Below are 26,505 nucleotides of genomic sequence, written 5' to 3'. Positions count from 1 at the left end.
TGGATGGGAGGGGAGTTTGGGGGAGAATTGTTGTTGCTGTTCCGTCGCTAAGTCAGGTCCGGCTCTTTGTGACCCCATGGACTGCAGCACGCCAGGCTTCCCTGTCCTTCACCACCTCCCAGAGCTTGCTCAAAGCATATCCATTGAGTTGATGATGCCCTCCAACCATCTCATCCTGCCCTCAATCTTTCCCAGTGTAAAAGTCTTTTCCAATGAGTTAGCTCTCTCTACTGGGGGAGAATGGATACATATATATGTATGGCTGAGTCCACTGCTGTTCACCTGTAATTATCACAATACTGTTAATCAGCTATACTCCAATATAAAATAAAAATTTGTTTTTAAAAATCTCCCTTTGTACACCCTTCCCACATCCCTGACCCCTGGCAACTACTAATCTGTTCTCCATTGCTACGGTTTTGCCTTTTGGAAGATCTCACAGAATCAAAGAGCACGCCATCTCGAGTGCAGCTTCTTGAACTCAGCATAAAGCCTGTACAAATCAGGCGAGCTGTTATGTGCATCAACAGATCATCCCTTTTTAATACCTGTGAGATCTGTGGTGATTTCCCCTCTTTCATTCCTGAGGCTGCTAAGTTTGTCTTTTTGTTTGCCAGACTTACGTTTATCAATTTTGTTGATTGTTTCAAAGAAACAGCTATCAGTTTCATTGATTCTATTATTTTTCTGTTTTCAGTGTCCCTAATTTCTCCTCCTGTCTTTATTTCCTTCCGTTTTCTTGCTTTGAGGTTATTTTTGTACTATGCTGTACCTATGATACAGGCTACAAACATATTCTTCTTCTAGTGTCTTGAGGTAGAAGCTTACTGATTTAAATCTTTTGTCTTTTCTGAGTTTTTAATACTATAAATATCATTTTAGGCATGAGGTTAGCAGTGCTGCAGAAATTTCTAAATGTTGCAATTTTTCATTTCAGTTTAAAATTTTCCCTTGAGACTTCTTTTTGACACTTGGGTTATTTAGCATGTGTCATCTAACTTCCAGACGGTTAAAGATTTTCCTGTTATCCTTCTCTTACTGACTTTTGTCTAATCTCATCAAGGTCAGATGACATATTTTGTATGATTCTAACTACTTAAAATTTGTAAATTTTATGACCCTGAATACTTTCTATCTTGGTGAATGCTCCATGTGCACTGAAAAGAATGTATATTCTGCCACTGTTGGGTGCAGTATTTTATAAACATCTATCAGCTCTCATTGGTTAATGATGTTATTCACTTCTTCTATATCTTTGCTAGTCTTCTGTTGACTGCTTCTGTTTATTCCTGAGAGAGGAGGTGTTGAAATCTCCCAAGCATAATTTTATATCTGTCGTCTTCTCCTTTCAGTTCTGTTTTTGCCTGGTGTGTTTTAAACCTCTATTGTTAGACAGACACATTGAGGACTGTTATATGTTCTTGGTAAATTAACCCTTTTACATTGTATACCGTCCCTCTCACCCCTGGTAATTTTCTCTGCTCTGAAGTCTACCTTGTCTGCTATCAACACAGCCACTCCATGACTTTTGATTTGTGGTTCCATGTTCCATCCTTTTACTGATACTTTTAACCTGCATCTTTCAGTATCTTAAGCAAAATTCTTGTTGACAGCAGATAGCTGAGTCATGTTTTTTAATCCATGTTTCCATACATACCCTGATGATTTTTTTTAAAGATTTTTTTGATGTGGACCATTTTCAAAGTCTTTGGTGTATTTGTTACGATATTGCTTCTGCTTTATGATTTTTTGGTTTTTTGGCCCTGAAGCATGTGGGATCTTAGACCCCTGACCAGGGATCAAACCCATGTCTTCTGCATTGCAAGATGGATCCGTAACCACTGGACCAGCAGGGAAGTTCCTTGGTGCTTTGCAAATGTTAGGAAGCATATTTGACTGGATTTATTATTTATTTCATTATTCTTAGATTACCAGATGTTAAATAGTAGACTGTGGTGTTGGAGAAGACTCTTGAGAGTCCCTTGGACTGCAATGAGATCCAACCAGTCCATTCTAAAGGAGATCAGTCCTGGGTGTTCACTGGAAAGACTGATGCTAAAGCTGAAACTCCAGTACTTTGGCTACCTCATGCGAAGAGTTGAGTCATTGGAAAAGACTGATGCTGAGAGGGATTGGGGGCAAAAGGAGAAGGGGACGACAGAGGATGAGATGGCTGGATGGCATCACTGACTCGATGGGCATGAGTTTGGATAAACTCCGGGAGTTGGTGATGGACAGGGAGGCCTGGCGTGCTGCGATTCATGGGGTCGCAAAGAGTCGGACACGACTGAGCGACTGAATTGAACTGAAATAGTTGATGAATGAAGTAATAAGCAAAATAACTGATCAAGGCAACTTGAGTTATCTATATAATGGGCATCAAAACACCTGCATCAGAAGTTTAATGTGAGGATTAAATGAGATGATGCACATAAAAATATAAAGGGCAGAACAGTGCCCAGGACACATTGTGTATTTACAACTAATTTTTCCCTAAATCCTGGAGGCTTTTCAGCAGATTTTTCAAAAGATTAAAGTGACAAGGTTCTCTGTATTGGAACAACTGAGCAATTCCTGAATGTAAAGTCACTGGGTCCAAACAGAGTCAACCTAAAATATCAATAATTTGTTCAGTTGCTCAGTAATGTCCTACTCTTCATGACCCCAAGGACTGCAGCACACCAGGCTTCCCCGTCCTTCATTATCTCCTAGAGTTCGTGCAAATTTAACTCGTGTCCATTGAGTCAATGATGTCATCCAACCATCTCATCCTAACTACCTTCATGTTTTTTATGTCTCTTGGAGAACTGATCCCTTCATTCATAATGTGGTATCCTCTTTATCTGTGATGATCTTAGTCTGAAGTCTGCTTTGTCTAAGATTATAAAATTATAGCTATTCCAACTTTCTTTGGGTTAGTGTTAGCATGGTATGTCTTTCACCATCCCTTTACTTTGGTAAGAGTCTTTATACTTGTTTACTTTTTAAGCTTTTTATTTTGTATTGGAGTATAGTGGGTAACAATGTTGCAGCAGTGTCAGATGTATAGCAGAACAACTGGCCATACAAATCCATGTGTCCCTTCTCCCTCAAACTCCCCTCCCATCCAGGCTGCCACTTAACATGGAGCACAGAGTCTTTATATTTAAATAGGTTTTCTTTTTCTTTCTTTTTAATATAAATTTATGTATTTAATTGGAGGCTAATTACATTACAATATTGTATTGGTTTTGCCATACATCAACATGAACCTGCCACAGGTGTACACGTGTTCCCCATCCTGAACCCCCCTCCCACCTCCCTCCGCATACCATCCCTCTGGGTCATCCCAGTGCACCAGCCCTGAGCATCCTGTATCATGCATCGAACCTGGTCTGGCGATTCATTTCACATATGATAATATACATGTTTCAATGACATCTTCCCAAATCATCCCACCCTCTCCCTCTCCCACAGAGTCCAAAAGACTGTTCTATACATCAGTGTCTCTTTTGCTGTCTCGCATACAGGGTTATCGTTACCATCTTTCTAAATTCCATATATATGCATTGTTATACTGTATTGGTGTTTTCCTTTCTAGCTTACTTCACTCTGTATAATAGGCTCCAGTTTCATCCACCTCATTAGAACTGATTCAAATGTATTCTTTTTAATGGCTGAGTAATACTCTATCGTGTATATGTACCACAGCTTTCTTATGCATTCATCTGCTGATGGACATCTAGGTTGCTTCCATGTCCTAGCTATTGTAAACAGTGCTGCGATGAACATTGGGGTACACGTGTCTCTTTCAATTCTAGTTTCCTTGGTGTGTATGCCCAGCAGTGGGATTGCTGGGTCATATGGCAGTTCTATTTCCAATTTTTTAAGGAATCTCCACACTGTTCTCCATAGTGGCTGTACTAGTTTGCATTCCCACCAACAGTGTAAGAGGGTTCCCTTTTCTCCACACCGTCTCCAGCATTTATTGCTTGTAGACTTTTTGATAGCAGCCATTCTGACTGGCGTGAAATGGGACCTCATTGTGGTTTTGATTTGCATTTCTCTGATAATGAGTGATGTTGAGCATCTTTTCATGTGTTAGCCATCTGTATGTCTTCTTTGGAGAAATGTCTGTTTAGTTCTTTGGCCCATTTTTTGATTGGGTCATTTATTTTTCTGGAATTGAGCTGCAGGAGTTGCTTGTATATTTTTGAGATTAATTCTTTGTCAGTTGCTTCATTTGCTATTATTTTCTCCCATTTTGAAGGGTGTTTATTTTTGCTTTTATTTTCCATATTCTGGGAGGTGGGTCATAGAGGATCCTGCTGTGATTTATGTCAGAGAATGTTTTGCCTATGTTCTCCTCTAGGAGTTTTATAGTTTCTGGTCTTATGTTTAGATCTTTAATCCATTAAATAGGTTTTCTTGTGGATAACATATAGTTATGTTAAAAAAAAAAACAACCCTTTTTGACTATCTCTGTCTTTTAAGTAGTGTGTTTAGACCACTCACATTTCATGTGATTATTGTTCTGGCTGGATTAATATCTTTATAACTTTTCTATGCATTGCACGGGGGCTTCCCAGGTGGCACTAGAGGTAAAGAACTCGCTTGCCGATACAGGGGACATGGGTTCGATCCCTGGGTCGGGAAGATCCCTTGGAAAAGGGAATGGCAACCCACTTCAGTATTCTTGTCTGGAGAATCCCATAGACAGAGGAGCCTGGCGGGCTGTAGTCGATGGGATCGCAAAAAGTCAAACACAACTAAAGTGACTTAACATGCATGCATTGCTTTTATTCTTCATTTTTTCCTTCCTCTCCTTCTGCCTCCTTTATGCTTGTAAAATAGATATATATTTCTGGCACTGCAATTCTTTCACACTGAAAAATAATGGGGGAATACTCCTGAAGAAAAATTTGAGAAATGAGACCCCCTCTACCTACTTTGACAGCACAGTTTTTTTGATGCCTCTGTTTTAAAGAGAACACTGCCATGTTACAGAGTCAATCAATATTTTTCAGTTTTAAACATTTCTCCTTCTGTTCCTGGTGGAGCAGACATCATGGGCCTTTATAATCTCTAGGGACTGGATTACAGACAAAGATTGTTGGACTCTCCATATGTAATTGCTTTTATGAATGATCTCCTAGTCAAACTGCTTGCAGTGTGTGACATCCATCTTATTCTTGCTGTCTTAGTACTTTGATTGTCGGGAATAAAATGAAAAATGAAAGCAGTTGTGTGACTTTAATTTCAAACCTAGTATCACTTACATGTGTGGAACAGGCAGGCTTGCAATTCGCACTTTAGTGAACGAGGGGAGGAGAGCAGCACCTGCTTTGTAAAACACTCTGGAATTTAAGGTAATACTTGGCCAGCACTCTTCTCAGAGCACAGACTTCATTTGCAGCCAATGCCCTGTAGATGTCACCACTGCCATTTCTGATGGGGAAAAGCACCAGCTTCACAAGCTTGTTCAGCCGCTCAGTCGTGTCCGACTCTTTGCAACCAAATGGACAGCAGCATGCCAGGCTTCCCTGTCCATCACCAACTCCAGGAGCTTGCTCAAACTCATGTCATCAAGTCGGTGATGCCATCCAACCATCTCATCCTCTATCGTCCCCTTCTCCTCCCACCTTCAATCTTTCCCAGCGTCAGGGTCTTTTCCAATGAGTTGCCTCTTTGCATCAGGTGGCCAAAGTACTGGAGCTTCAGTTTCAGCATCAGTCCTTCCAATGAATATTCAGGGTTGATTTCCTTTAGGATTGACTGGTTTGATCTCCTTTGGGTCCAAGGGATTCTCAGGAGTCCTTAACAGTACCACAATTTGAAATTATCAGTTCTTTGGTGCTGGGTCTTCTTTATGGTTCAACTCTTACATCTATACATGGCTACTGGAAATACCATAGCTTTGACTAGATGGACCTTTGTCAGCAAAATGATGCCTGTTTTTTATTAGACTGTCTAGATTTGTCATAGTTTTTCTTCCAAGGAACAAGCGTCTTTTAATTTCATGGCTGCAGTCACCATACTCAGTGATTTTAGAGTCCAAGGTGATGGAGGCCAAACCTGTTGAACCATTTGGTTGTTAAGGAACCAGGGGAGTCTGCTTGTTCTGACCCATTTACAGATGCTCCTCTGAAAGTGCCAAACTCTGGATACTTTCTCATTCTGTATCATTCTCATCTACTGTCTGCTGCCTGGTTTTACAATTCACTCCTTCCTTCAGAAACTCCTCTCTCATTTGGCTTCTTCAAGGAGGGACTCTCCTGTTTGCAATGACCTTTCTCTTCATCGCCTGTGTTTCCTTTCTTTCCCACTCCTTCTCCTTGGGTCCCTACAGAGGCTCTGTCCCGTGTCCTCCTGTACACACGCTCCTGTCAACCTCACTCTTCTAATGTCACTTCTACACAAATGACTCCCAAATCTGCTTTTCTAGAACTTCCTTTTTCTCTTCTGACATTTAAACCCACATTTAACTTCCTCATGGAGCCCCCAGCATTACAAAGAACAAAGAATCTTGGAAATCGACAAAGCGGGACTAGTCCAGGTTGGGGGAAGGGCTGTTACATATGGGAGCAGGCTCCTCTGTCCATGCAGTTCTCCAGACCAAGAATCCTGGAGTGGGTTGCCATTTCCTTCTCTAGGGGATCTTCATGGGTAACTATTAATATAAAAAAATAAGCTCCTCCCACTTGAAATTCCTGAGAGAACAGGACAGACAGCACTCCTGGAACGTGCGATAGAATTCTCAACAATTTTTTCTAAATTCCAAAGGAACAGGTGATAGTATATTTGAGTAATATACGTATTGTGTAAAAGTATATTTTTGGAGGAAAAATGTCCATCCCTACAGGTCCACTGGACCTGGACCCTGAGGGCTCATGGATGCACAAAGTGTGCAGTTCCAGAGAAGATAGTTAAACAGAGAACCCACAACCTCTTTATAAATATTCCTGAGCCATAAACACAAGAGTCCTACGTGAGTCTAACATTCCTCAGTTTTGTGATTTCTATTTGGGACTTGTTGGGGCCAGGGTGGGAATGGTTTACCTCTTACCACCTGGAGCCTCTTGGACTTGTAAACCCCAATGGACCCCCTAACTGGCTCACAGGCTGGGTCCTGGGGTCCTGTATCCACCCTCTCCTTTGTGTCAGACCCTCCTCCTCACCCTCCCACCCTTTGCCCAGATTATTATTACAAGCAGCTGAGCTTCCTAAGTGTTTTCTCTGCTTGGGGCTCTCTTTCTACCTTCCATCCCATACTCTGCTATCATATCAAGTGTCCTGAAATGCAGCTTCAAATGTACTTTGTCCAAAACTCTCAGCCTCCTGACTGCCTCAAATTGAGCCTCTCTTTACTTTGCTATTTGAGTCACCAAACCCTTCTGCCTCATTTCTGGCTACTGACAGTCCAGAAGCTCTACACTTTAGGCAAATCAGACTCTACTCCTGGCAGATCCAGCCTGGTTTGTTCCAGGGCTGTGCCGCCCACTATGCTGGGCCCCCTACCTCTGCTATGGAAGCCCGATTTACTCTCGAAGGCCAGTCCACAAGCATCCGTCTTCTCTGAACGGCCATGTGGCCCCGGCTGGAGTAATCGCTCCCTGTGGGACCCCTGAGAGCCACAGCAATACTCTGTTCTTCAGGGATTCGAACAAGTGTCTTTCCCCTCTGGAATTAGAAGGCAGGGTCTGAGACTGAGTTTTTAAATCTTCCACTTAACCAACAGGTGTAGAATTAAACTGAATGGCTAGGATGCATGGTGATGTATATTTGGGGTCAGAGATCATCCAAAGAGTGTGTGTGGAGTAAAGAGGTGGGTCTCGCTGTAACTCACTCAGGCCATGAGGGTCCTGGTACAAATGGACCCAATCCTCCCCTGAATGTAAGGCACAGTACAAATCCTCACAACCTCAAAGGCTGTGCAGAAAGGGAGAGGAAATACCATATCATTCTGGAAAACATGGGCTGGACATGAGTTGATATGGGTTGGACATTGGCTGGACTTGGGTTGATATGGGTTGGACATGGGTTGATATGACATTACTTTGCCAGCAAAGGTCCATCTAGTCAAACCTATGGTTTTTTCAGTAGTCATATATGGATGTGAGAGTTGGACTATAAAGAAAGCTGAGCACTGAAGAATTGATGCTTTTGAACTGTGGTGTTGGAGAAGACTCTTGAGAGTCCCTTGGACTGCAAGGAGATCAAACCAGTCCATCCTAAAGGAAATCGGTCCTGAATATTCACTGGAAGGACGGATGCTGCAGCTGAAACTCGAATACTTTGGCTACCTGATGCAAAGAACTGACTCATTGGAAAAGACCCTGATGCTGGGAAAGATTGAAGGCAGAAGGAGAAGGGGACAACAGAGGATGAGATGGTTGGATGGCATCACTGACCCAATGGACAGGAGTTTGAGTAAGCTCCGGGAGTTGGAGATGGACAGGGAGGCCTGGCGTGCTGCAGTCCATGGGGTCAAAAAGAGTTGGACACGACTGAGCGACTGACCTGAACTGAACTGAACTGATATGGGTTGGATATGGGTTGATATGGGTTGTATTGTGGCTCCATCACTTTCTAATTCTTTTGTCTTGGGAAGGCTATAGAACCTCCCTGAGCCTCAATCTCCTCAACTGTCCCATGAAAATAATGTCAACACCAGGCAGGGTTTTGTGAGGGTTCAAATGTTATATGTAAGCTGTCCAGGACACTGGAGACGGTCAATAAACAAGAGTGATGTTGTTATTAAAATGCTTTGTCTTTTTACTTTTTGAACTCTATAGAACCTTTCATTGGTGGAGGCAGGGTTGATTAAAACCTATTAACATAAGTGAATTGAAGATGAAAAGTTAAATATATGAACTACATTTAAAAATATGTACACCCCTAACTGGGGCTTCCCTGGTGGCTCAGACGGTAAAGAATCTGCCTGCAATGCAGGAGACCCAGGTTCAATCCCTGGGTCAGGAAGAACCACTAGAGAAGGAAATGGAAAACACACTCCAGTATTCTTGGCTGGGAAATCCCATGGACAGAGGAGCCACAAAGAGTCTGAGAAGACAGTAACTAACTCTTTCACACTATATACTTTAGGGAAAAGGAGGCTGATGCTTATTAACTTTGATTAAGCTTAGAAAATACACAAATGCTTGACATTAATTTTCATTCTCTGTATGCCTAATAATATTTTCAATAATAAAAATAAGTAAAACCAACATCTGTCACATTCATAAAGTGAAATGATAAAAATTATACAAACCAATATGAAAAAACTGAATAAATATAATAAACCTGATTAAAAATGAAATGAAAACAAATACACTCTCAGATGTAACTTGTAAAATTTGATGCTACAGGGCGAGGCATGCCGCTTAATACATTAATATTAACAGGACCATCATCTGTGTTGTTTCCTGGATTAGCCACCAGGGGCTGCTAAAGAGTAGTGTTTCTGGGAACCAGGCAGAGAAAGATTTAAAAAATAATCTTTCAATATGACCCTGAGAAGTGCAAGTCCCTGAGAATCACACTTATTACTACACCCCGCAGAGGTCTGAGACCGCAGATTTCAGCAAAGCTGTCTGGCTGGTGGTGAGGACCGTGCCCTGTTGGCAGAGTGGAGCTACCTAGAATCAGCGTAAATGTGAGGCTTGTGTTGGCACTTAAAGGTGACATCTGAGCGTCCCCGGACGCTGGGCTCAGAGTGAAACACAGCTGACAATGCTCACAGCCGCTGTGCCATGAGCTGTGAAGCACAGGGCAGAAATGGAAGAATCTTATCTAGGCTTCTGATTCCTTTTTCTAGTGACTTCCCATCCTTAATGGAATCAGCACATTCTGGAAAAAATACATAGCCCCAGCTGAATAGCTGGACTAGAAAACTGCTTCTATTCTTAAAGGACACCCGAGTCAAATCCTCTATATACATAAAATGAAATAAGAGGGGTCTGTCTTTTCACTTTACATTTCTCACCTGTCTTACTCATCCTGCTTGAGAGTAAAATATTTGTCAGATTTCCTTGTCCTCAAAAAGGATGCTTTACTGAATACTGTTCAAAGTACCTTTGCCCATTAATTCACGACATTCTCTCTATAACCTTGTGAAGAGTTATTAATGATCCTATTTGCAATTGAGGAAACTTTGAGACTCAAAGATGACTGGTCAGAGGGGACTTGGCTGCAGGAAGCCAAGTAGGGCAAGGATGTATTAACTTCCCGTGGGTGATGCAGACAGGGCTCCAAGGGGGACAGTAACTTGCTCAAGTGTTAAGGGGGATGAAGGCGCTGGTGGGACTGACCCCTTGCAGCACGGTGCCCTCGCTCTACCACACCAGCCTTTGTAGACAAAATGCTTCAGCAGAGAAAAGATGCAAGTGTGGAGCTCCAGCAGGGTCTTTAAGAAGAAGAGCAGACAGAGCTTGTTTTTTCAGGCTGGCTGTGGTGGTCATGCTCTGCATAGCTATAGTATTGCTGGGCTGTGACCATGTCTCACATATTAACGCATCAGCTTCCCACAATAGGATACAGGGAACATGTCAGGGTCACGATATCTTGTAACAGAGGGCTCCGTCACCCACACTTCCTGGCTTGCCTGGCCTCTTATTTCCCTGAGTGCTCCACCCCAGTCACAAACTCTCAAATCAATCATCTTAAACCACGTGGAGTAAATCCAGCCTATGTGGAAGCCGCTTATGTTCAATTACAGACTTAAAAAAAAATATCTGTTGTTTCTTCTGGAGCTTATCTGGAGAGAGAGTTGCGATCAGGACAGAGAAGAGGACACACTGGGTGGGAGGTGAAATGCCATGGTCATCAGGAGGCCTGTCTGGAGTCGCTGGTTGTGATTTACTGAAAAGAGAATGAAATTCAGGCCCACCATCTATCTTGCTGAAATGTCAAGCTGAGTGTGGCTCCAGCCAGTAGGGGGCTCTGATGGACATGCCTGCAAATCAGCTGCCAGCTCTTTGGGATCTCAGACCGAAGAGCCATGCGGATGCTACAGTGAAGTACAACTAGTGGCCCCTGGACCAACAGGAATTCTCCTGGGGCCCAGAAATGCACCGTTACAGGGAACCGACCCTTAATTTCATCACAGAAAACTCTCTCTCTCTGCCATGATGCCATGAGTGGGGTCCAAAATTTCCAACTTGAAAACATACTGCATGTTAGGAAAAAAAAAAACTATGAAAGTGTTAGTCACTCAGTCATATCTGACTGTTTGCAACCCCATGGACTGTAGCCTCTGTCCATGGGATTCTCCAGGCAAGAATACTGGAGTGGGTAGCCATTCCCTTCTCCAGGGGAATCCTCCTGATTCAGGGATAGCACTTGGGTCTCCCACATTACAGGCAGATTTCTGACCATCTGAGCCACCAGGGAAGCCCTCACAGTGCATGTGACCAATGTGTTAAGCTGGTCACAATCCACAGCAAATCTTTATCAAGGATTCGTTATGACACTGTGTGATGCACAGAAGTGACACAGTGGACAGAGCAACACAGTACATGTTATCACTGAACTGCAATGAACAGCCCGGATTTCCTCTCTTTATTAAAGACCTGACAGTCAGTGGAAAACATACATCCAGCTGAAGAAGAGAAAATACGACTCTAATAAGAAAACTGCTCAATACTTAACACAGCAAGTCCCACCCCTTTTGGTGCCTCAAAAACGTGTCTGTAATTTTAATTCTTACAGGGTGGGAACACAGTCATTTCAGCTCCTCAAGGTTGACCCCAGGGGTACCAGACCGGAAGGGAAGACATAATATTCAAATTGGTCATTGATTGCTGGTGTTAACATTTTGACAAGGGAGGAAAAGGAAACTATTGATAAAACTGAAATCTGTTCATCTTGTCTTTGATCACAACTATACCCTGGGAATTATTAGCTCCTTGGGCGAAAAGCTTTAAGCAAAAAAAGGAAACAAGCATTAAATAGGGCAGCTGAGGCTTCTACACTGGGAGGGACAAGAGAGGCTGCAGGCTGCCATAAAAGGCCGGAGTCCTCCGCACTTTAAGGTTCAGATAATAAGGAAAACCAGTGGACATGGTGTTGGTTAATATTATATTCTTTGGATTTTTCTTCTTTAAATTAGCTAGAAATTTAGTTAGTTCATTTTCCTGGTTGGGGGACATTTCTATAGCACTTTTACTTTCATTTATAGATCCCAGGAGGTACATACATGAAATTAATGCCTTATAGGTTATTGATAGGATAACTCGTAGTGTTTAAACTTCAAAGGTAAAGGTTCAAGTTCTCCCCCAAATGCTCCTTGGTCACCCCGGGATGGAGCAAGAATGTACAAAGTCAGACCCAGGCTCCCACCACCTCCCTTCTCCATTGAGAGACAGGGAGGCTGAACTATGTTTGGTGAATGTTACCATCGTGAATGTTACCAGACTGTACCAAGGGCTTCCCAGGTGGTGATAGTGGTAAAGAATCCACCTGCCAATGCAGGAGACGCAAGAGACGTGGGTTTGATCCGTGGGTCAGGAAGATTCCCTGGAGAAGGAAATGGCAACCCACTCTGGTATTCTTGCCTGGGGCATTTCATGGACAGAGGAGCCTGGTGGGCTACAATCCAAGGGGTCACAAAAGACAACAACAACAAACCAAATCTGATAACAGACCCAGCGTCCGGATGAACCAAGGAGACTCTGAGTGGACTCTTAGGCTGAGGAACCCAAGGCCTCTCTGCGTTGTCAGAAGAACCAAGGGGTCAGGGGGACACCCCCTCCCCACGCTGCCCACTGCACACTGTGAGCGTGGCCCGGAGGAGAGACCCCAGGCCTGGCAGCTCCCAGGTCCCCTCAAGGGCCACAGTGGCCTGCTCTGCCGCCCTGGGTTGCTCTGTGCTCAGAGGCACAGACGTCTCAGAACCTGGCCGTTTCGGGTCCAAAATGCAAACCACCACATGCCCCATTCTCACCTTCCAAATCTCCCTTTTCAATTTTTTTTCCCCCCCTCTGGAGAAGGAAATGGCAACCCACTCCAGTACTCTTGTCTGGAAAATCCCATGGACAAGAGGGGCCTGGTAGGCTACAGTTCATGGGGCTGCAAAGAGTTGGACACAACTGAGCGACTTCATTTTCACTTTTTCACTTTTCTTTTTTTAACGTAATTTTCCCTTTTGGGATCAAGGTTATGAATCCGTCTTCCCAGACTAGCGTCTTTCACATGCAAGTCTCAACTCGGCTCCTAAAACATCCCATGATGCTGGCCGAGACACTGCAGCACCTGAAAATCAAACCATCTCTAACCCCAAACCCGAATTAAAGCTCACACACGAAGAACCATCCCCGCCGCTGCCCTCCGCTTCCACAGTCACCAGGCGTGGCCTCACCTTCCCGAAGAAGAGCTGCGTGGCCACGGCGAGCGCCTGGAAGCCGCGGACGGCGGTCCTCAGCTCCGCCTGCGCGAGCCCCAGCTGTCGGGCCTGCTGCTCGCAGCGCTCCTTCAGCCGCTGTACCAGCAGCCGCTCCGCCTCGCGGGCCTGCGGGTCCGGCTTCGGGGAGAACCCGTTGCGGGGGGCCGTGGTCCTCTGCTTGGGGTACCCTAGGAAGCAAGGAGGGTCACCTGTGAGAAAACAGTCAGCCCAGATGTGACAAGTGCTCCTTATAACACAAGGGTGCCCGCAAGGGGCTGAGAAGGGGCGGCCCGCTGTGTGTCATTGTAAGCGTTAAAATGAAAAGACAAGGACTGTGAAGCGTTGTTCTGTTGAAGTGCTTCCAAGTGCAAGGTTTCACGCTTGGAAGCAGAGGAACAGACAGGATTGCCCAATTCCTCCCAGCTGCCTACATTTCTTCCCAGTCTGCTTAGAGAGACTTGGAGCAGTTGGCTTTTTTTTTTTTTCCTTCAAGGGGATTCCTCTTGGAAAACATCTAAAGGGAAATCACTCAATCCAGGTTGAAGCCAGACTTAAAACCTAGCAACCCTTTCACTGATGGGCTTCCCCGATGGCTCAGCAGTAAAGAATCCAGCAGGGCAGGAGATGTGAGTTTGATCCTTGGGTCAGCAAGATTCCCCTGAGGGAGGAAATGGCAACCCCCTTCAGTATTCTTGCCTGAAGAATCCCATGGGCAGAGGAGCCTGGTGGGCTACAGTCCATGGGGTGGCAAAGAATCAGACATGACTGAAGCGACTGAGCACGCACGCATGCATGCACCAAGCACCTGTTTGATGACATGTGGGAGGCCCAGTGGACTTGCAAAGAAATGAGGCCCTGCCCTTGACCATGGGCAAGCCAGCATCAGCATCTGGGCTTCAGGTTCTCTGATTCCTCACCAGGCATCTCAACACCTAAGGACACTTGCTGATCCACTCTGCAGCATCTGACTGAACTCACAGGTTTGGGGGCACACCCTGAACTTAGAACATTCTCCCATTCCCCTAGTCTTGTCCCAATCACATCCCCTGGTTGCATTACTCTGAGTAGGGGCACATAGAATCTATGGTGATCCCAGTGACCACTGGTGACTCAGAGCAAAGAAGCCAGTCACCTTCTGTTCTTACAAAGATGAACGCAAGCAGTTTGCGTGCAAAGGCTGAGCGCCAGGATGAACATGGGCCTTCAAAATGCAAAGAGAACATGAAAAATTCATCTGCAGTCATCTGGTCACTATCCAGAGGATTCTAATGGATGGAAAAGCATGGTTCAGTCCTGAAGCTGGAAGCTCAACTGACATGATAACAAGCAAACTCTGCAGCCTTGGGACCTGCATATTTACAATCTCAGAGAAGGCCCATGACCTTAACACTTGCAAACAAGAGGGAGAAGAATGAAAGGACGCAACTTTGATAGCCCTCCAGCTTAAGGAAAAGCACTTCGTGAGTTTGGTCTACCTCCCAACAGATAGGAAGTCTGTTTCTTGCAGGCTGGCACCAGCATGACACCCCAGGGAGCATATGGGCTGAATTCTCCATCATTAGACAGGACTTTATTTTTCTTAAACTGATCTAAATTTATTTCAGAAAAAACGTACCCAGTAGCACACTACTTTCTACTCCCCGCTGGCACTTGTCTGTCTGGAGTTGGCTAGTGCTGGGGAGAGTGGAGAGCAGACAGCGCGAGAGCAGGAAATTTCCTTCTGGCCAGCATGGAGCACAAGTGAGGGCAGGAATGACTGGGCTGGCTAAAAAGTTCGATCTATGGAAAAACTCAAATGAACATTTTGGCCAACTCGCCCAATCATACATAAGTATTCTAGAAAGAAGAAGGGCCTCTCAGGTGGCTCAGAGTTAAAGAACCCTCCTGCCAATGGAGGAGACACAAGAGACGATCCCTGGGTCAGAAAGATGCCCTGGAGAAGGAAATGGCAACCCATTCCAGTATTCTTGCCGGGGCAATCCCATGGATAGAGGAGCCTGGTGGGTTTAGTCCATGGGGTTGCAAAGAGTTGGACACAACTGAGGGACTAAGCACACACACTAGAAAGAAGAGGGTTACCTTTCCCATTCCAAGGAAAGAGCGGATTATTTTCTATTTTGATGTACAGAAAATAGGGGGGGGGGGGGGGGAAAGATGTTACAGCCAGAGTTTCCCAAGCCAACTATAAGAATTGGTTATGATAACTCACGCTTTAGACAAAAATTTATGCAAAATAGTCTCAACTTTGGGACATTTATTATCATTTATTATTTACAAGAAGTATGAGTGTTATTTATCAAAGTAAATCTAAATGTCTCCTTTCTCCAAGGGTGAAACATCTTGGCTTAATGGTGTTATAACAATTGCTTAATGTTTATATTAAAAATTATAGTTACATCTGGCTTGCCTGGTAGCTCAGTTGGTAAAGAATCTGCCTGCAATGCAGGAGACCCCAGTTCGATTCCTGGGTCGGGAAGATCCAGTGGAGAAGGAATAGGCTACCTGCTCCAGTATTCTTATGCTTCCCTTGTGGCTCAGCTGGTAAAGAATCCACCAGTGTGGGAGACCTGCGTTCGATCCCTGGGTTGGAAAGATCCCCTGGAGAAGGGAAAGACTACCCACACCAGTATTCTGACCTGGAGAATTTCATGGACTGTATAATCCATGGGGTCGCAAAGAGTCAGACATGACTGAGCGACTTTCACTGGTGAAGATGGAGTAAGAAAGTAGATTTATTTTCTCATCTGAAACTACCCAAAACACTCGACCAAAATATGTGTCAGTGGATCTCAAGACATTATATTAGGCAACGAAGCACAAGGAACCAAAGACTCAGAAACACACAGTATGACCCCTACCACCCCCACGGATGCCTGAGCCTGCTCTCTGGGTGGTCTTCCAGGCTGTAGCACAGAGAGTCAGGAAACCCAGGGGGAGTCTGGTAGTCTTCCCAACTTGGGACGGTGGAGCTGGGGGCTCAGGAAGTTCAAGGCTCAGCGGTTACAGGGCAGAGTAGCTGAGAGGACAGCTCCACAGAGACACAGAGTGACACAGAAGGGCCCCTCGAGTTTCTGGACAACTTACATAAGTGCAGCAGGTGAGGACAGTGTCCACAGCCAGGGAGAGAATTCTACCCAGGACTAGCGGGAACACTACCGGGAGCTCACAGAAGGCCAGGATCAATTCCTGTGCCCACCGCAATTCCCAGGGCATCAGAACACCCGGAAGGCTCATATCATGGTGCTCTGGTGAAACCAGTGCCAGGCTAACTGCTGGTCAGGATCTGTTTAACAAAGCTGATGAGAAAGATCCAAGATGATCGAGCTCTTTCCAAGTCACATAGTTTCACCCAAGAACAAAGCTTAAGAATATTTATAGAATTAAAAAAAAAGATCCAACAAGGAAAAATTCACAATGTCAGTCATCTAAAAAAATTCTCAGGCATGTAAATAAGCAGGGATGTACAAGCCATGATGAAGAGGGGATGCAATCAATTGAAGTCAGCCAAAAAAAGCATCAGCAATTAACAGTTATTATAACTATATTCCATATATCAAGAGGCTGGAGGAAAGACTGAGTACATCAAATAGAAACAAAGATAAAAAGAGACTTAAATAAAAATTCTAGAGATTAACAATTCAAATGTCTGAGATAAAAATACACTGGATGGGATTAAGATTAGACATTGCATATGAAAAGATTAATGGCATGGATTTGCATAGCAGCATTACTCATAGTAGCCAAAAGCTGGAAACAAATGCCCATCAACCAATGAGTGGATAAACTATGACACATTCACATGATGTAATATTATTCAGCCCAAACCAGGAACAAAACACTGATCCAGGAAGGAAATACTGATCCTTACTTTGACATGGATGAACCTCAAAAACATGCTAAGTGAAAACAACTGATGAAAAAAGCCACACAGAATATGATTCCATTTATACGAAATGTCCAGAATAAACAAGTCCAAGAAACAGAGAGTAGACTAGTGGTTGTCAGCGGCTGGGGAGCATGGATAGGGAGTGAGTGCTCATGGGTATGAGTTTCTTTTGAGGGTAAAAGAAACTGCTCTGGAAGTAGCGGTGATGGCTGCACAATCTTGTGAATATACTAAAACCCGCTGAAATGTACACTTTAAAAGAGTAAAATTCACAATATGTGAATTACTAAAGAAGCAGCTAAGGCTTGGAGAAATTCTATTTGCCCCAGTTCATACATCATGTGAGCCACTGAGCCAGGATTTGAACTCAGTTTGGTTTATTCTCCTGGGCCAAACTGCTTGGCAACATTTAGAATTTGCAAAAGAGTTTCTAGTGAAGACAACTTCATGCAAGCATTTCCAGAAGCTGGAAGGAAACCAGCAGGAATAGGTGTCACAGAGTTAAGGGAAGGAAAATTTCAGGAAAGGAGTGATCAGTAACGCCAAAGGCCACAGAGATAAGGACCAGGACATGTCACTTAGACTTAATAACCAGGAGGTCATGAGAGGCCTTTGCAGGATTGGGGGAGGGGAGGCAGTGGAAGAGGGAGGAGGTTGCTAGCTGGCAGGGATGGGAGAAGTCATCCGTAAGCAAGGGACAGAGACAAGAATCACAAAATGCCTATTCCCCAAGCCTGGCTGCAAAGGTGGGGAGAGAAATGGGTCAAGATCATCCTCAAGGAAGTTCCAGATCAGCAGGGGAGGGAAACACATCTGGGCTTCACCTGCCACTCCTCAGTCAGGTGACAGTCGAGGGTTCAAGGCTTGATGTAGGCACCACCGACCAGTGCAGCTCAGCTTATTTGATGCTCAGTAATCTGAAGAAAGGAGAGCTGCCCTGAGAGAGGGATAGAGGAGGCAAGGAGAGGAGGTTGGGGACAGGAATGCTGTGCTCCCAGACCTGTCCACTCTCATTATATAGGTTTCTCTTCACCAGAGCTGGCTTGACATTCTCCTGTGGTAGCCTGGACTCCAATGTTTCTGCTCCTCTGCACACATATGCAGATGCTTTGAGCTGTTCGTGTTCTCCCAAAATTCATGTGCTAATCCCCAATCTCCAATGAGATGGTATTTTGAGGAGGTGCTCTGGGGAAAGCATTTAGGTCATGAGGGTGAGGCTTCCATGAATGGGATTAGTGGCCTCATGAGAAGAGACACCAGAGAGATGACCTTGTTTTCCCCACATGCTGACAAAGCAAGATTTAAAAAGACAGCCCTTGTTGTGTGGAGTATCAGACAAGTCTCAACAAATTTGAAAGGACTCAAATCATCCACCTTTGGCCACCTAATGCGAAGAACTGACTCACTGGAAAAGACTCTGATGCTGGGAAAGACTGAAGGCGGGAGAAGAAGGGGATGACAGAGGATGAGAAGTTTGGATGGCATTACTGACTTGATGGACATGAGTTTGAGTAAGCTCCAGGAGTTGGTGATGGACAGGGAAGCCTGGCGTGCTGCAGTCCATGGGGTCACAAAGAGTTGGACACGATTGAGTGACTGAACAGCACTGAACCGAACAAATAATCCAAAGTATGTTCTCCAGCCACAATGGAATTAAATTAGAAATACAATCAGAGAGACCTCTGGAAAGTCCGAAATATCTGCAAACTAAAAAGAATGCTGCTAAATAATCATGGGGAAGGAATAAATCAGAAAAGGAAACCTGAAAATATTTTGAACTCAATGAAGATGAAAACCCAATATATCAAAATATGTGAATTACAGTTAACGTAGTATATGAAAGGACATTTACTGTATTAAATGTACATTAGAAAAGCAGAAAGACTTCAAATTAATGGTATCCGCTAATTAAACTCAATGCAAGCAGAAGAGTAATAATGATCACAGTAGAAATCTACTGAGAATCAAGTCATATTTTACACTACATATAAAACAAATTAAATGGATCACAGATGTAAATATAAAACCTATAAGTATTTTAGAATAAAATGTAGGAGAAAATATTTATGAACTTGGGTTATGTAAAGATTTTTAAAGATAATACTAAAAACATGGTCCATAAAATAAAAAATCATGAATTGGACTTTATGAACATTAAGAACTTCTAATCTTCAAAAGACATTGTTAGGGGAGTACAAAACAGCACATAAATTGTGGAGAAAAGAAAACTGCAGATCACATACCTGAAAAAATTGTGACCAGAATATATAGGAACTCTCAAAATTCAATTAAAAAACACTTCCAATTGAAATGGCAAAAGAATGGAATATTTTGTGGAAAAATATACACAGATGTCAAATAAACATAAAAAAGATGTTCAACATTTTAATGTCATTAGTTGCCAGGTAAAGGCAAATTAAAACCATGAGATACTGCTATGTACCCATGATAATGTTTATTATCTAAAAAACTGACCATACCAAGGGTTGGCAAGGACATGGAGGAACTGGACATCACTGACGGCAATATAAAATGGTACAACTACCTTGGAAAACAGATTGGAAAACTTTTAAACAGATTTAAAAGCTAAACACATAGCTACCATATGACTCAGGCATTCCACTCTTAGCTATTTGCCAAGAAAAATGAAAGCAGAGGTCTGTACCAAGGCTTGTACAAATGTGCGTGGTAGCTTCATTTATAATAGCCAAATCCCTGGGGGGAGTCTCCAAAGTGTCTCAATAGGTGAATGGATAAATTGTGGTATGTACACAGTGGAGTTCTATTCGCCGATAAAAAGGAATGGACTACTGCTTCAGTAGAGCTCAACTCCTTCCTCTCCTTTCCTGTTTTCTTTTTCTTTTCTCCCCTCTCTTGGCCTTCATTGACATGGATTTAAATTTTTTAAGCCCTCATTTCAACCTTTCCCTGCCTATGTCTTGTTGGAAGTTTACAGGAACATCCTGACTACCCACATGGACAGCTGCAAGAGCAAAGGATTCCCACACCATGAAGTTTGCAACAACTAACCATGCCCCTCCCTCAACTTGCCCTTAAAAGTGCTTTGCTGAAATCCTTTGAGCAGTTCTGGGTTTTCAGAGCACAAACTACCAGTCTCCTTGCAATTAACCTTTTTCTGCTCCAAACTCCGACATTTCCATTTGTTTTGCCTCATCGTGCATCAGGCACACAAATCTGCCTTTGGTAACAGGCTCTGCCTCCTGACCCTCTTCATGTGTGACTTTGGATTACTTCCTATACATTTTTAAAATTTACTGGAAACATTATTAATAAGGTCATTATTCCACAAGGTTTCTGGTTCATAGTGCAGCAAGTAAGAGTGCAGTTTTGGGAGTCAAAATGCCTGTGTTAAAACAAAGGCTCTACTATTTATTTCCTGCGACTTTAAAGTTAATGAAAATCTATGAAGCTCAATCTCCTCACATACAAAGGAAGAGGCAATATCGTACCCATCCCCCAGTTACTGTGGGCATTACGTAAATGAATACATTTAAAGACCTAAGGGCAGTACCTGGTATACAGTAAGAACTCAAACTTTAGCTGCTATTATTGCTACTATTTTTGTGCTTCAAGGTTATACTGCATTCTGTTCTACAAAGAGGCTGATGTCTTACAATATGAATTTCCATAATAGGTAGTTTTCAACTTTCACGACATTACATAGCTTGTTCATATAAGTATGTAAATAAATAAAATAACAAGTGTTTGATATCCACAGTTCATCTTTTTCTCCTCTTTTTGGAAAATATTATCTCTTGAGGTAAGATCTCCAAAATCTGTTTTTCGATTATAAATTATCTCAGGTGCTGTTGGAATAGCAGATACTCCTACACAGAGAAGATCCTACCCCCTAAATGTAGCATTAATAACATTTTTTAAAAGACGAAATGATGCCAACAGCTGGTTCATTTCAGCTGGAGTCAGAACACAGCCGTACACGCACATCAAGCCCTGGAACAGTTATGCGTGCCACGTGGGCTGGCAGCGCACCATTAATGACATTTGAACAAAATGAATTCCAAGTTCAAGTCGCCTCAGATAACATAGTTCACATTTCTTAAATACCTGGCGAGTGAAGCTTGGTGCTTGAAGCCACTGTCCTCTTAGGAGATGAAACTGCAGGTTTATTGGCATCTTGCTCTTTTTGTACTTCTTTCTTGGCTCCTATAAATAATTAAAAAAAGAGAGAAACAAACAAGAGAGAGCTCATTACAATCAAAACGGTTAACACAAATTGTGGAAAGGGAGGCTTAACAAAAGGCACACAGAACAAAATAATATTTGGGTGATTTGTTGCTATAGTCACCACCTCCTGTGCTTCAGGAATGACACGCTTGTTTATAGCAAAGGGAATTTTGTTATGAGCAGTCAGAGGAATAAGTACACTGCTGTCTCTGACATGATGAAAACCGCCCCTGTCTCTGGGGGTCACCGCACCCCAAGAGCCCTGACAAACTATGTGGGAATTAAAATTTCACTGTCCTCAGCCACCAACTCAGTCGGCCTGTCTCCCTGCCAAAACAAATTTTCAGAAGATGGAGAAGGAAGCTGTAGCCGAATCTAACTGCTAATGACTCCAGCATCATGAGAGCTGAGCCTCGGGGGACTTGGTCTGCCTCTAATTAATTTCCACGCAGCTGGTCTGCAGAGGTGACCTGGAGAGCCTCCGAGTTCTGTCTCTGCTGCAGCTGAGCTTTTGTGGGACCAGATGGCAGAGGCGGCTGCAGCAGCACGGGACATCTTGAACTTGGGCTCAATCTAAGAACGGGCATTCAGGACATGGCCTCATTTCTCCCTTGTGTGCTGGGCACAGACCCTCACCTCACATCCCCTTCATCAGAAAGTCAAAGAATGATGGATGGAAGATCAGAGAAGTAACACCAACCTGGGCGTACCTAGACCTGTCTCCACCTCAGGACCATTTATTATGCCATTTCAAAAGTAAACCCGGGGCTTTCCTGGTGGCTCAGTGGTATAAAGAATCTGACTGCCAATGCAGGAGACAAGGGTTTGGTTTCTGATCTGGGACGATCCTATGTGCTAAGCCCACATACCACAACGACTGAAGCCTGTGCACCTGGAGCCCATGCTCAGGAACAAGAGAAGCCATCTCAATGAGAAGCTCGTGTACTGCAATGAAGAGTGACCCCTGCTCGCTGCAACTAGAGATAGCCCACACACAGCAGCAAAGACCCAGCACAGCCAAAAATAATAAATAAATTTTTTAGAAACCCCAAACACTGTGATTAAAAAAAAAAAAAAACAAAACCCTAGTGATAGTGATGGTCCCTTAGAAGCAGAATACAAACTTCCCTCTTCACTCCCAGCCCCACGTCCTTACTCCCCACTTCAGAGGTAACTGCTGCTAGCAGTTTGCATCTATTCTTCCAGACATTATTCTAGTTATTTTTAAACATACCTACACAAACACATACATGGTTATTAATTAATTAAATGAATCGCATACGGTGATTTCTTTTTACCTACCCACACTTTTCAAGATCCTTTTCATATCAGTGCATTTATAGATCTTTTTAAAATGTCACATCATATTAAGGGGCAAAGAAGCACTATAATTTACCCATCCTCTGGTTGATGAGCATTTAGAGTGTTTGCAGGCGTCAGCTATTAAAAAAGATAAATGTGCTATGTAAACAGTTTTCTACTTCTTTGTAAGCATGTATCGGCCTCTTTACAGAATAAATGCACAGACATGCTTTTGCCAGATTAAGAGTCTGCTCATTTGCAGTATTGCCAGACATAGCCCAGTTGTCCTCCACCCAAAGCTACTAATTGACATTCCCAACCAAGTGTGGGAGACCAGCTCTTTGTATATGTCCCATGCCCCACTGACACTGAAGTCTCCAACATTTTGATTTTTTGCCAAACGCTTGGAATCTTTTTAAATTGGTCATACACATTTGAAAATTGCCTCATTAAACCCTTCACCCATTTTTCTTATTGATGTGTAAGAATTCTTCATGTATCCTAGATATTAATCCTTTGCCTTTTCTACAAATTACATTTTCCACATTTCACTTTTTACAACTTATTTATAGTACCTTTGTTGTACTGTATTTTTAAATTTTAAATATGTCCAAATATGTCAACTTTCCCTTACAGTTTTAAAAGCACTATTTGAGATTATTTATATGCATGTGTGTATGCAAGTGTATGCACATGTGTGTGTGTGTGCACGTGTGCCCATACACATGATTGGGGAGGAGTTATTTCCGGGCTTTGCAGAGGGAGGCAGGTATTTGCAACCACCTCTCTCTACTTTTCTAACCTGATTGGGCTCCTGCTTCTCTTGACCCCATCCGGCCAGTTTCACCCTCTTCCTCCGTGTCCACTTGCCTCCTGCTCTTCCTCCTACACCTTGCTGGTGCTCAAACTTGCTGAACTTCCTCCCATTGCAGGCACATTCTCTTGAGTGCACATTCCTTCTGCATGGAATGTACCTCCCCGAACCTTGAGCTTGGTTCACTCACCTGCTCATTCAGGTCCTGGCACAGCTAACAGTCTCCAGGGAGGCAGTGCCTGGCACAACAGGTAAAACAGCCCTCCTGCCACCTGACACTCTCCCCTTACCTGCTTCATTCTTCTTTATATCACTTACTACCATCCAAAACAGATCTGTCTGCTTACTGTCTACCTTCCTCACTAGAATATAAACTTCAGCCAGACAATGCACCCTGTCCTGGACAGCATGGCCATTCAGTCAATGCCCACTGTCCCCTCCATTTCCTACTGGGCTCTTTTCAAGACAGCTCATGCCAAGGCATGTAGGGGCTACAGGAAGCTGGACCCTCGGGGGACCTGAAAGCCCAGCCCCCATGCCACTCCACCGAAGCCACACCTACCCCGCGGAGGATCCAATTTGTGGCTCATCTCACTCTCCCTCCCTCTGCTCAGATCTTAGGTTTCAAGTAACGCAGAAAGTCACCCAGACTCCTGGGAGCTCAGAAGGAAAGTGTTAAAGGCCAAAGTGTGAGCTAAACACAACACTTTGAAGGGAAACAAAACATAAATATTTATTCAGAGTTTCAATACTTTCCATCCAGCCTTCATGAAATGCTCTTTGGCAGCTTCTATCAAAAATTTAAACATTGATAGACTTGATTCAGCAATTCTGCTTCTACAGATCTTTCTTCGGAATACAACTGTGAAAAGATGTATGTTCAAAGACACTTCATACATCATTCACAATGATAAAGACATGAAAATGACCAAAATGCACATGGGGAATGGTTAAATAAACTATAGTATGTTCATATGATGGAGCACTATGCCACCAATAAAAACAATAAGGTTGCTTTATATTATATTGGCATGGAAAGATGTACATGAGAAATAAATTAAAAAGCTATTTGTTGAACAGTATGCATGGCATTATCCTATTTTTAATACACAAAGATATTATCTATATTACAGCTGTAAATGGGACGTCCTCATAGCTCAAACGGTAAAGAATCTGCCTGCAATGCAGGAGACCAGGGTTCAATCCCTGGGTTGGGAAAATCCTCTGGAGAAGGGTATGGCAATCTACTCCAGTATTCTTGCCTGGAGAATCCCATGGACAGAGAAGCCTGGGGGGCTATGGTCCATGGGGTCGCAGAGAGTCAGACACAACTGAGCAACTAACACACACAGCTGTAAATATATAAAAATTTCTGAAAGACTGTATCCTAGTTTTGTTGTTGTTGTTTAGTCACTTGGTCGTGTTCAACCCCTTGACTCCATGGACTGCAGCACACCAGACTTGCCTGTCCTCCACTATCTCCGGGAGTTTGCTCAAATTCATGTCCATTGAGTTGGTGATGCTATCCAACCTACTCATCCTCTGCTGTCCCCTTCTTCTTTTGCCTTCAATCTTTCCCAGCATCAGGGTCTTTTCCAATGAGTCAGCTTTTTGCATCAGGTGTCCAAAGTACTGGAACTTCAGCAACAGTCCTTTCAATGAATATTCAGGGTTGATTTCTTTAGGATTGACTGGTTTTATCTCCCTGTAGTCCAAGGGAGTCTCAGGAGTCTTCTCCAACACCACAATTTGAATGCATCACCTTCTTTGGTGCTGAGCCTTCTTATGGTCCAACTCTCACATCCATACATGACTACTGGAAAAACCATAGCTTTGACTAGACAGACCTTTGTCAGCAAGTGATGTCTCTGCTTTTTAATGCACTGTCTAGGTTTGTCATCGTTTTCTTTCCTAAGAGCAACAGTCTTTTAATTTCATGGCTGCAGTCATTGTACACAGTGATTTAGGAGCCCAAGAAAATAAAATCTGTCACTGCTTCCACTTTTTCCCCTTCATGAAGTGATGGGACCAGATGCCATGATCTTAGTTTTCTGAATATTGAGCTTTAAGCCAGCTTAAAATATTACTAGTTTTAAAATATTTTTGATAATGGCTACTACTTCTGAGCAGTAGGATCAAGGGAATTTTACTTTTTGTTTTCATATGCTTCTGCATTATTTCCACTTTTAATGAAGATCTCATACACTGTTTTTATACTAAAAAACAAAAGCCATGAAACCGAAAACAAAATGAAAATAATTTGTCTGCTCGATGAAGGAATAAGGAAAGCAACCAGCTGAGCACAAACAATTCCACAAGCATAACTCTGATCGAAAGTTTCACGATCCTGTCCCCGTAGGAACACAGAGCTGCCGAGAAAATTTCTCTGTGGTTCAGGGAACTCTTGATGGCACAGAAAATTAGGGCAATTAGTCAAGAATACAGTGGCTTCTGCAATTTTCTTGCAATGTGGACTCAGAGTAAATAATTTTTAAGTACACTGTAAACTTTCATTTTACTCCATAAGATCCCAGAGTATCTACTGAAATGGAGCAGGACCCTATGGTCCTTGCCCCCGCATCCCATCCCCTGCCCCAGGTCCTCTGCCTGTCTTCTGTCTGTGGAAAAATTTAGCCAAAGAATAAGTTTAACCAGAGAAGTGAGAACATGCAGAAACAGAGGAAAACAGTCACAGGAGACCAAATAATGATAGTTTAGTCTGTAAGCATAGCCAAGGAGCTTTAGGTCCTTCTCAAGAGCTATAGATGATATTCTGAGCCATGTGCCGTGAGCTGCCTCATAGATACTGAAACCTCCACCAGGTGGAGGCTAACTATATAATGACTAGACTGTAGCCGTGACATAAGCTGTAACAATTCTGAGAACTGGCCTCAAGGAAATGGGAGCGTGTTGGCCCTGGAACTGAAGGCTAACTGT

General features: G+C 43.4%; 1 protein-coding gene across 7 annotated transcripts in view; it reads right to left on the bottom strand.

Annotated features, from left to right (window-relative positions):
• The window catches only part of MTUS2 (microtubule associated scaffold protein 2), a 392,307-nt gene that overhangs the window by 105,465 nt on the left and 260,337 nt on the right, over positions 1–26,505 (bottom strand). For all 7 annotated transcript variants that reach the window (XM_006078577.4, XM_006078579.4, XM_044927309.2 and 4 more), the window contains 2 exons: positions 21,333–21,431; positions 13,337–13,548 (listed from right to left, as the gene is read on the bottom strand). In XM_006078577.4, coding sequence (XP_006078639.3) covers positions 13,337–13,548; positions 21,333–21,431 — 311 coding nt within the window. The remainder of the gene's footprint in view (positions 1–13,336; positions 13,549–21,332; positions 21,432–26,505) is intronic.

This window comes from Bubalus bubalis, chromosome 13, assembly GCF_019923935.1.
Source record: "Bubalus bubalis isolate 160015118507 breed Murrah chromosome 13, NDDB_SH_1, whole genome shotgun sequence".
In the NCBI taxonomy this organism is placed as follows: Eukaryota; Metazoa; Chordata; class Mammalia; order Artiodactyla; family Bovidae; genus Bubalus; species Bubalus bubalis.
This window is presented reverse-complemented; position numbering and strand designations above follow the sequence as displayed.